General features: G+C 41.6%; 1 protein-coding gene across 10 annotated transcripts in view; it reads left to right on the plus strand.

Annotated features, from left to right (window-relative positions):
- fahd2a (fumarylacetoacetate hydrolase domain containing 2A) overlaps window positions 1-12,269 on the plus strand; it is a 39,952-nt gene that overhangs the window by 5,929 nt on the left and 21,754 nt on the right. For 3 of the 10 annotated variants that reach the window (XR_013500568.1, XM_078239415.1, XM_078239414.1), the window contains exons 2-4: window positions 7,425-7,708; window positions 9,754-9,970; window positions 10,493-10,552. Coding sequence is in view for 9 of the 10 variants with exons in the window: in XM_078239415.1 (XP_078095541.1) it covers window positions 7,542-7,708; window positions 9,754-9,970; window positions 10,493-10,552 (444 nt within the window). In the remaining variant the exon portion in view is untranslated. Of the gene's footprint in view, window positions 1-7,327; window positions 7,709-9,753; window positions 9,971-10,492; window positions 10,553-12,269 lie in introns of those variants that run through there. The other 7 variants (XM_078239413.1, XM_078239412.1, XM_078239409.1 and 4 more) reach the window with 5 other exon arrangements.

Below are 12,269 nucleotides of genomic sequence, written 5' to 3' on the forward strand. Positions count from 1 at the left end.
GAGGAGTGGCAATCAACACCAAACATTCCTTTGACTATGCTCCACATTTCTATGATTTCTATGAATTTATTCCAGGATCTTCAAAACCTGTTTTTCTGGAAATGTGGACACAGCATTCCTCAGAGCTCCGTCACAGCGGATTATATTTGGTTGGGGGAGGGTGCAGACAGCACACACATATACTTATTACTGCACTATCTGCCAAATATTAAGTTTAAGGTCAAGTTTGAATGCGACTCAGTGGATGAGTAGTGAATGAGTGACTGGAAAGGGTTATAGGGTGTGTAATTGGCTGAGGTAAAGGGGTAAGCAGATAGGGTTGCTGAGGTTGACCAGGTAGATGAGAGGTGGCACATGGGAAGTGTGGCTGGTTGGTGAGAGGAGTAGGGTGGGTGAGAAGAGTAGGTTGAGTGGATAGGTGTTGGGACGAGTTGAGAAACTCCAAGGTATGTTATGAAGTTAGCATAGACCCTTTCCCCAGCTGTTTTTGATTTAGGCATTAGTGTGAGTATAAGGTGTTGCACTCCAACTGTGATTCTATTGACCCACTAGGAAGCTTTTATTAAAATAAACTTTATTTACAATACAGTTTAACTATAACAAAAGGAATTAGCATAACTTTTACCAACTGAAATACTTAAACATGCCAAAATATAATTCTGAACTGCTAGCCTATCTCAATTAGTTCCAATTTAAGCAATTTTCCCCATAAACATAAACTCTCCAAAATCAGTTAGCAAAAACACACAGGCTTACGTGGATTTCCAGTCCTCAAGCCTTTTAATACCACTGGAGAGAGATATCTATTTTCTTGCCAGTACCAGACTTCAATCTCCAGTGAGAGATAAGAGCTGCTGTTTCTTACAAATCCAAACAGAAAACTGCCTGCCTCTCTGTCAGCCTAGCTCCTCCCATTAGCGCATGACACACTTCTGTCAATCAACCTAATTAAACGCTACTCTGAAACCCCATGGGTCAACCCAAAAAAGTAACAAAACTGAGTTAACTCAGAATAAAGCAAACACCCCAATAACTCGGAGCAATTATTCTTCTGTATTCTCAGCACGTGGAGCAGACAAATCAGCACTATAATCAGAGCTGAAGTTTAAAAGATTCCCTTCACAAGAAATATGACAGAAAATACATTTCTTAAAGGCACAGTATTGTTACATTGATTGGTGAGCTGGTAGCCAGATCGGAATGTATTGGGCAGGGCCATGGGAGTGATTGGGTGGGAGGTTATGAGGGTCAGTCAGAATGATTGGGTGGTCAGTTCTGTAGTTACTGAGAATTTAGGCTAACGTTTCCTGGGTAACCATCCAGGTAGGTACATTGGAACTGTCCAATGTCTCCAACTGTAATTCACCTGAAGCTGAAATTTTCTGGGCAATTCACAGGTAGGTCAGCATGTCAGGACTTCTGAAAGGCTCCCAACGATTTGGAAATTCAAAGAATTGGGCCAGTGAGTTGGAATTCTGGAATAGCCAAGCTGAGAAGAGAGAGTTCTTGGATGTGTTGTAGGGAAAAATCCCTTGTACCAGTGCATTCAAGGAGGTCGAGTCGCAAGGCAAAGTTCAAAGCGTTTTTCTTTATTGTACAATTACTGGGAACCCAGGGAGAACCAACGTAACCAGCTCCGAAACAGTGGCTTGGCCACGTTGATCTCAATCCTTTCACATCAGCTCTGGATCTTTATAGGGATCCAAATTCGAGCGGGAACATTTGATTATGCATTTTTACAATATGTATAAAGTGGTCTGTCAGGTCAGGAAGTTCTCTGGGAGGCTTGTCAATTTGCATTTGTATGGTGTGTGTTTGTGTTAATGGGACTACCTGTTCTTGCCCCGGTGTTTTAATGTGTTTCCCATTATCCCCTCTATGTGTCCCCTTATATCTATTGACCTCATTGTTTTGTGTCTGTGTTCCCTGCTTGCGAGATTAGGTGTTAATGTCATTTTGTCCTGCTGTGTGTAGGGAGATTTAATCTAATCTTTTATTCCTTTTACCCTAGTTTGTTAAGTTTCTTTGCCTGCCTTGGCCATTTTATTCCTGTAATATTTTATTGATAGTTTGGTTATGCCATATAGCCCACTCTCGGTCTTGACTCGCAGATTTCCCGATCTTCCTTGGCCAAAGGCCGGTTTAAAATGCAGCTTCGTGCTGTTGCTGGGCAGAATAAGGGTCTTTCGTTGGCTTTGAAATTTAAAGGTCTCTCAGCTGTGCAGAGGGGGTTTGAACGAATATCCATCCGGTGTTCCCCTCTGCATTGTAGGCACGTTATGAATGGTGCCAATATGGCTTTTGGAAAATTGCCTACTTCAGATGTAAGAATCCAGAGTAAAAGAATGTTAAAATAAAGTGAGTTCTGGGCCGAAGCAGCTACATTTAATACCTTAGCGACACCTTTGTTGAATTGGGAGTGTACAACAGTGGAGGTGCCGGAGGAAATTTGAAGGGACAACCTTGTCTGAAATGAGCAGAAGGGCCAAGAAATCTAAACCCCAATGCAAATTTTTGAAACAGTACTTAGGTTATTCTTCCAATTTCTGATAAGTATCTAACTTCTGCTTTTTGGAGGCTTAAATCAAATGGCTGTATTAGAAATTTGAGTTTTAAAAGTTCATTTCATAGTATAACCAACTGAGTTCATCATACTTTTAATATCTTTCATGTCACAAACTACTTAAAATAGAACGTGATTGTATTAACCTTTTTTGATTTTTGTGTGCAAAAGTTATTTTGTTTTAAACAGTGAATCTTGTGGCTTAATTCTTTTTGCAATGACCTGGGTTTTGCATTTCCAAAACATCACTGGTCTCTACCAAGATCATCGGAAGATAGGGTGCTGGGTAGGCCATTCAGCCCCTCAAGCTTGCTGCACTATTCAACTCGCCTTCTATATCAATACCATTTTCCTGCACTATCCCCATATCTCTTAGTATCATTGATATTTGAAAATCTAATTTTTTTTGTCTTGAATACACCTGGCAACTGAGCCTCTGCACTCCTTTGGGGTAGAAAATTCCAAAGATTAATTCCTGTCTGTGAAGAAAATACTCCTAATCTCAGTCCTAAACAACGTACCTCTTCCTCTTATTCTGTGATTGTCTCCTCTGCTTCGAGACACACATGAGCCACAGAAAAAATCCTCCCTGCATCTACTCTGTCAAGTCCATTAAGAATTTTGCATGTTTTAATGCAGCCAACTTTCATTCTTCTAAATTCCCATACTGTGGTCTGCGGACATTGGTGGTCCGTGAGGTTACTGCAGGTGGTCCATGAAAAAAAATACAATTACTTGTACCTCTGATGTATCACAATCGATGTTACATTATTCGCACTGGGATTGATTGGTCAAAATGTGTAGCAGTTAGCACAGATGGGGTCCGTGCGACATTAGGCCAACACAGTGGGGTTGTTAGCAACATCCATTCGCTGGAGCATCCATCAGGAGGCGTCAGCTGCAAAGAAAATGTTTGCTGATCTCATGATCTTTTTGAAGGAAGCACTTAAAACAGTAAATTTTATCAAGACCTGTCCACCGAATTCACTAATATTTGCAACTCTATGTGATGCAATGGGCAGTTAATCATCATCAACTACTTCTGCACACCGAGGTCTGCTGGCTCTCCCAAGGAAAGGTATTCATGTCCTTTCGAGTTGCATGATGAAGTGAGAGTTTTTTTTTACTTGACTCAAAGTTTGAACTCTCACAACGCTTCAGTAATTTTCAGTGGCTTGCCAAATTGGCAGATATTTTTGATCACTTAAATGGTCTCAGTCTGAGACTTTAGGGAAAATCAATGACAGTTTTTCATGTGCAGGACAAAATAGATGCTATGATCAAGAAAATGTGGGCCAAACGACTTGAGCAGTCAAATTGTGACTCTTTCACGAATCTGTCAGATGTTTTGGCCATGGCAAAAATGCAGCTTCCAAACAATGTGAAACTTGGTGAGCTGAGTGCGAGTCCTAATGGATAAGGCATCTGACTTCGGGACTTGTAGTGATGATCTCAGAAGCTTGCAGGTTCGAGCCCTGTTGTGGTCGCTTTATACAGAAATCTGATGGAAGTTCCTGGGAACTGAGTTCTCCTGCATCAGCTGAAATCGACATTGGGCGGCACAGTGGTTAGCACTGCTGCCTCACAGCGCCAGGGACCCAGATTCAATTCCGGCCTCGGGTCACTGTGTGGAGTTTGCACATTCTGCCCGTATCTGCGTGGGTTTCCTCCAGGTGCTCCGGTTTCCTCCCACAATCCCAAGATGTGCGGGTTAGGTTGATTGGCTATGCTAAATTAACCCTGTCAGGGGGATTAGTAGTGTAAATATGTGGGGTTACGGGAATAGGGCCTGGGTGGGATTTTGATCGGTGCAGACTCGATGGGCCGAATGGCCTCCAGCACTATAGGGATTCTATGACATCAGAGAGCACCTGCAAAGTTTGAAAACACAGATGCGCAAATGATAATTCTCTGTTCCCGACAATTCAGCAGGATCTGCAATCGCTTTGCGAGCCTTGGTGATGACATTCCCACAAGCCTGACCTCAAGAGAGCAAGACATCTTGTGGAACTGTCCTGTGACAATGCTTCAAAGCTGGATTTTTCTCAGAACGACGTGTCTTTTGGCTTAAAGTTGCTTCAAAATACCCACAACTGTCTGACAAGGCAGTAAAGTTTCCGATGCCTTTTCCTCTAACATACCTTTACGAAGTTGGATTTCCAGTGTTTGTCACATTGAAGGCCAAATATCAGAATGAACTTAACATTGAACCAGAGCTCCAATTTTTTTTAATTCGTTCCTGTGATGTGGGCATCACTAGATGGGCCAACATTTGTTGCCCATAATTGCCCTTGAACTGAGTGGCTGGCTAGAGGATATTGCTGTGGGTCTGGAGTCACATGTAGGCCAGACTAGGTAAGGATGACAGATTTCCTTCCCTAAAGGACATTAGTGAACCAGATGGTTTTTTCTGACAATCGACTTTGGTTTCATGGTCATCATAAGACTTTTAATTCCAGATTTTTTTTATTGAATTCAAATTTCACCATTTGCCGTCACAGGATTCAAACCTGGGTCCCCAGAGGATTACCCTGGGTCTCTGGATTACTAATCCAGTGACAATACCACGAAACAACATCGGCCTTCTCAGTAGTTAAGCTTTATGTTTCCACTGGTCGGCCTACTGCAGGTGAAGTGCTATGACGAGTGCAATGTATTTGTGAGTGTGCATTATAAATAGAAACATAGAAAACCACAGCACAAAACAGGCCCTTCGGCCCCACAAGTTGTGCCGAACATATCCCTACCTGATAAGTTATCCCTAATGATAAGAAATAGCTGCATTTTTTTATACTCATTGACAAAAATAGGTTTGACTCGCATCAGCCATAGGCTATATTAAAAAAAATGTTTAAAATGGCTGCATACATTGTGGTCTGAAAAAGCTTTTGATGACAATCTGGTGGTCTGCATAAAGGAAAAGGTTGGTATAGAGTAGAACAGTACAGCACAGAACAGGCCCTTCGGCCCACGATGTTGTGCCGAGCTTTATCTGAAACCAAGATCAAGCTATCCCACTCCCTATCATCCTGGTGTGCTCCATGTGCCTATCCAATAACCGCTTAAATGTTTCTAAAGTGTCTGACTCCACTATCACTGCAGGCAGTCCATTCCACACCCCAACCACTCTCTGCGTAAAGAACCTACCTCTGATATCCGTCCTGTATCTCCCACCACGAACCCTATAGTTATGCCCCCTTGTAATAGCTCCATCCACCCGAGGAAATAGTCTTTGAACGTTCACTCTATCTATCCCCTTCATCATTTTATACACCTCTATTAAGTCTCCCCTCAGCCTCCTCCGCTCCAGAGAGAACAGCCCTAGCTCCCTCAACCTTTCCTCATATGACCTACCCTCCAAACCAGGCAGCATCCTGCTAAATCTCCTCTGCACTCCTTCCAGCGCTTCCACATCCTTCCTATAGTGAGGTGACCAGAACTGCACACAATATTCCAAATGTGGTCTCACCAAGGTCCTGTACAGTTGCAGCATAACCCCACGGCTCTTAAACTCCAACCCCCTGTTAATAAAAGCTAACACACTATAGGCCTTCTTCACAGCTCTATCCACTTGAGTGGCAACCTTTAGAGATCTGTGGATATGGACCCCAAGATCTCTCTGGGAACCAATACTCTGCAGAGTAGAGGCCCATCTCCATAATCTCTCCTCATCAGACAATCACACGATCCCAGGAATCAATCTTAATTGCATTCCCTCTAAGGCAAGTATATCCGACATGGTATCCTCTTGCAATAAAGACTGACAGATTATTTGCCTTCCTAATTGCTTACTGCAACTGCATGTTAGCTTTCAGTGACTGATGAACAAGATCACAAAGGTCCCTAATAGCATTAACACTTATCAATCTTTCACCACTTAAATGCCCTGCGTTTCTGTTTTTCCTACCAAACTGGATGACTTCACATTTGTTCCATGATATTCTATCTGCCACATTCTTGCCCTTTAGACTTAGCCTGTCTAAATTAGCTTGAAGCCCCTTTGCATCTTCCTTACAAGATACATTCTCACTTAGTTTTGTGTCAGCAATTTGGAAATATTACATTTGGCCCTCACATCCAAATCATTGATATGGACTTTGAATAAGCTGGTGTCACAGGAATGGAAAGTTTGGGTGCAATTGTAATGCTAAGGAAAGTCAGAGGTGAGGAGGAGCAGCAAGGCCAGAGGAGGAACTTAAAAATGAGGATGGGTGTTTTGAATTTGACGTGTTGGGAATGAGGAACTAATTTCGGTCAGTGAAACAGTTGATGGGTCATATTTCATTGGGGATAAGTAGCAGAACTTTGGTTGAGCTGACAGGATGGGCTGCTGGCTTTCTTCTGTACCATAAATGTTGTACATTTCAAAGTTGACTGTGTGTGTGGAGAGTGGGAGTTCAGGCAAGGAAGCATTGGAATACTTGAGTCTGTAAGTCACAAAGGTATAAATTAGGGTTTAAGTGCTGGTCGGCTGAGGTAGAGGTGAAAGCAGGTGATGTCAGAGGTGAAACTAGGTGGAGTTTGTGACGGACAGCACATGGGGCTAGAATTTGAAATTTGGGTGAAATGGGAAGTCAAAATTGTAACCAGTTTTACTCAGTGTGAAAACTCCAAAGAGATTTCTCTGTTGATCTTCTCTGTTCCATTGAAAATGAATGGAAAACCAATGGACCACATCTAATTTAAAACCTTTCCTTATATCTTATCCACAGCTGTGACATAGTTCCTATAATGGGATATATGTAATTTCTCCAACTTAATCAGTGTCTTGAAAAATATGAAAGTTAAATAAAAAGCTATTTTGCTTTCATGACATTCTGACAAAGTAATATAAATGATCACATTCAGTTTCATAATGCAGATTCTTGCTCAAGCAGCCACAATTCTACAATTAGTCCGAGCCAGACCTGGGAACATTTGCTCAAAGCACCGTTACTGTTTTCAACTGAGGCATCTGTCTGGATCCAAAGCTTGGAGGATGAGGCTCGTCCAATTCCTGACAATTGGCGAACAGAATGGAATGAGAGTGGGAGTAGAAAAGGGTGGAGGGAATGTTATTGATCTGAATTCATTTGACAGTTCCCTACCAAGAAATATGAAGGAGTTTCTGGAAAAGGGAGATATCGCCATGGAAACTGCAAGAAGGTATTTTATCTTTGTTCATTATTTTTTCATTATTAAAATTGTTTCACTGTGTATCACATTCAGTAACTGGATGAAAAGTGAGAGATCCTCTTTACATTATAGTGTTTTTGTTAAATATTTTAAGTATGATTGGCTAAATTACCATCCCAAGCTATCTATTTGGCTGAGTAAGAACAGAAAATGATGAAAATACTCGCCAGTTGAGGCAGCGTGTGTGTGTGAAGAGAAACAGCAGTTGGATTTTCCGGCCCCTCCCACAGGTGGAATGTTTTTGTCCTGATGAAGTCAGTCAGTGGGGATTTGAATGGTTCGCTGCATCCATTGGGTGGGGAGGAGGTGGGGCTGGAAAATCCCAACCACAATTTCTGATGCAGGGTCATTCACTTGAAACATTAACTCTGTTTCTCTCCACAGACGCTGCCTGACCTGCTGAGTATTTCCAGCATTTTGTTTTTATTTCAGTTTCTTAGCATCTGCATTATTTTGTTTTTTGCTGCTTGGTAACGTCAGATGGTAGTTTGCGAAGTGCTGTCAGGAGGAAATCATCTTGTGTTTGTTGGTGCCAAAATGGTGAGATAATAGCTCCTGATTTTGAACATAATTTTTAAGTTGAAGGGGAGAATAAAAACAAATATTGTGTTTTCAGTTTTCAGGAAACATTTTGGTTGCACAAACCGACCTGAGTCTGTAAATATGCTTCATGTGTGAGTGTAACTAAATAAAATTAGTTAGAGCATTTCATAAGCCTATGTGGATGGTTAATTTTTATGATCGCAGACATGAGTTCAAAATTCTTGCAAAGCCTGCTTCTTTTATGAATTATTTTCTACATCACAATAAGTATTACTACCAGTTAATGGAAGTGAGGATTTAATGCTTAGGTTAATGACAGTATGCAACTTGCCTCTTAATGACGTGAGAGTTTTTAACCAGCTAAATCTGCAGATAACTTCAAATTGGCAGGATTATGCATTGGGTGAGGAGTATAGAGAGGTGGCAGTCAATTTGGAGGAAAACTGCACCAAATTACAAGGCAAAATTCATAAACTTGAAGAATGGGCAGATAAATTGCAAATTAATTTCAACACAGACATGCAAGGCATTATACCTGGTAAGAAAAGTGGGTTCTATGTTCATTGGGAAAATAAGAGTCTAAATGGGGTAAATGAGCAAAGAGAGATGGAAATCCAAATTGTGAAATTAATAAAATTATTGACCCAAGTTAAAGGCCATAAAAAAATGACAGGATTTTCTTCTAGAGGGATAGAATTGAAAAATAGAGGGATTATATTCAATCTGTAATGAACCATGGTGATTTATACTTAAAATACTGTGTAAAGTTCTGTGTATCACATCGCAAAAAGAATATAGAGGCACTGGAGAGGTTGGAAAAGAGATTTACAGGATGATATCAGAAATACAATGTTGTGCCTATCAGGAAGGAATAAACAGGCTGTATTTCATTTCTGTTGAAAGATTAAGAGGGTGACATAATTTAGATCTAACATAATTTATTGAAGGTTTTGATGGAATAGACATAGTTTATCTTCATCTATTTCTATTTTAATAACATTCATTGAATATAACTTGTCAAATACCAGGATGGCTGATCAGGCCCAACATCTCAAACGAGTTTAAAATCCTGGAGGACAGGAAGTTTTAATTGTGTCTAGCTTGAGCTGTAACTGACCTCAAAGTGTTTGATTCATGCCTCAAGTGTTCAGTTCCCCAGTGCTAACATTTTGAATTTAATGAGAACAAAGTTCGTGAGAAAATCAACGTGAGTGATTTAGGTAAGACTTAGCTTTCTCCTTTGTCAGTGCTTCCCATTCTCGTTATACCTATGCTTGGTAGTATCTGAACATAGCAATGTCACTCCTTCCATGAATGAAACAAGTTGAGAATAGGGTATGTTTGTAAATATTGGTACCATGTGAACAAATTATACATTAAAACAGGTTATTGTGAGTCTGTTGGTCAATATGACCAGCAATGTTGGTCCTTTTAATTTAACAGTCACCGTCCCAGGATTTTTCTGTTTACAGAGCCCTGCATTGTGGAAAGCATGCCCTTCGTCACTCAGATATTACACTTCTGTCACCTGTAACTAACCCAGACAAAGTGGTGTGTGTTGGGATGAACTATATGGATCACTGCCTGGAGCAGAATGTGCCAATCCCCAAGGAACCAATTATATTCAGCAAATTTGGTAGTTCTATAGTGGGACCGTGCAGCGACATCATTTACCCAGCAGAGAGCAATGTGAGTGTGTTTTTATTCTATAGTTGGTTGGTTGGGGGAGGTGGGGGAGGGCGGGGAGGGGGGGGGTCGTGTGCGACAGTTGATCTAACATGACGAGAGGGAGGTTCACAGGAGGAAGAGGAGAGGACAAGGTCCTCTTCGATTGCTGTTGGAAAGGGTTAAAATATTACCTGTCAACAATTTAAGGTGAGTGGTAAACTTTAAACTTGGTCCACTGAGATTACACTGTGTACAGTAAATGATTACTTGTAGTCTGAGGTACATACACTTGAAAAGACAACATTACATTTACTCCAGATCCATTACTGAATTCTGGTGATCCACCTAAAATGTATTTCCCTTTCAGTTGCCGAGTAAGCTGAATTTGTGGCAGTTCAGCATTTATTTTACACGTAGGCAGAAAAAAGTTTTGGATTTTCAATTCCTCCTCATTTAGGCAGATATCACTGTAAATATGAGTTATTTGCCTATTACAATATTCATCAACAATTGTTCTCATTTGTGTTTTAATCCCTTGTGCAGGAAGTGGACTGGGAAGTGGAGCTAGCGTTTGTCATTGGGAAGAAAGGGAAGCATATCAAGGTCTGTCCATGTTGACATCTATTCATTATTTTCCCAGGTTATAAACTGGCAAGCAAACCAGAACTTAATACTGCCTGTGGCACTACTCATCTTTTAATCCGAATTTTAACCTGATGCACAACCCATCTTTATCCGGTCCTGATGTGTATAATCTGATTAACTTTTGACAAAGGGCAGCCACATTAAGTCAAGAAAATCCTTGTTTGATCGAGGCAGTCGGAGATGGCCAGGGTAGGGCTCAGTTCAGTGGCGATTTCACTGATGCGCGGATTGTGAAAACAGAGCCACTTCCGCGCTTACATCATGTGATCCCCGAACAGATTAATTCTACTGGACGGGTAGCATAGGCCCGCTCACCAGTGAAATTGCCACTGTGAACTGAGCCCTACCCTGGCTATCTCTGACTGCCTTGATCAAACAAGGATGCTATTGGAGTCAAGGTGATGGCCGCCATGATGAGTGATGGTGTGGACGACGATCGTGGCTCCCCGGCAGATTTTTGGTGCTCATTTTGATGAACTACGAAATATCCTGCAAAGAATGGATGAAGCAGAGAAAAAAATACTGTCAATGGAGAGGGCAGTTTCCTTGGTGAAAACTCACCTTCAGTTCTTGGAAATCTTGCTGCATGGTGTGTCGTATATCCAGGCTGATTCGGGACCAGATAAGGAGTATCCATGCGCCCGGTCTCCCAAAAGGTTCTGGGGATGAATTCCCGGCTAAATTTGAGAATTGACTGCCATGCTTTCACATTCTCAATTTGGAGGCTGGATGTCTCAAGTTCGATGAAGCATATTGCATCTGGTCTTTGAGGTTTGGTGTCAGTCTAAGACTCTGACCACTGGTCTGACGTTGACTTATCCTCCGTGTTTGTCGAGAAGGATTGGAGGCGGCTAGACATGTTGGGTCCTTATCACTCGCCGGGGCCGAGACTTCAGGGCAACGACAAAGTGGAGTTGCAGAGGCTTCAGTGAAACTCTGGATGAACCCTGGATGTTGCTCAATGATCCTGTCATTGATTTAACTTTTTCAAGCTCCATGGATAGTTAAATTATCCTGCAGTTCAACAGTAATCCTGAACTTTGATCCCTTGAGATTATAATGCTGATTTTATGAATCTGTCAAGCACAGAGGCATTTGTCGCCTGTCATCCTGTTACATTACGAAAATCAGGACCATCTATTTTGATTTTTTGACAAGAAAGCCCGTAGTTTAATTGCTTGTAGGTCTCCTTCTTCCAGTGGGGTGTATACCAAGTCAGTTGACATCAAAGTTGTGCAATATTTATCTGGTTTGTTTTTTCTTCTCTGTGCTGTAATCCTTGCATTTACACAGAGTGTACAACTTTAGTACCCTTTTTCCTACATGAGTAGCGCCACAGTAGGGTGGCAGGTGAGTGCTTTGGTGTAGAGATGGTTAGTATGGCCTTAAGTCCTCGCTGTGGGTGAGGAAAATTCTCCCATTAGAACTAATGGGGGTGCATTTTTCTTTTGTATTTTTGTTGTCTTGAGATTAGGTCATCTTTGCTTGTTTCCTGAGAAAGACAGATCATGTATCCTGGAGAAGACGGAGCTTTTTTTTGTTGTTGGGTGTCTCAGGTGTTGTCAGAGTGGGGGAATTATGTTCTGATGCACGCCCACGCGTAGCTGATTTACCCTTGGATGTCTAGCCTTGTGAGGTTGATCCTCTATTTTGGTTTCTGCAGCTAGTGGCAGTG

Source organism: Mustelus asterias, chromosome 22 (genome assembly GCF_964213995.1).
Source record: "Mustelus asterias chromosome 22, sMusAst1.hap1.1, whole genome shotgun sequence".
Classification (NCBI taxonomy): Eukaryota; Metazoa; Chordata; class Chondrichthyes; order Carcharhiniformes; family Triakidae; genus Mustelus; species Mustelus asterias.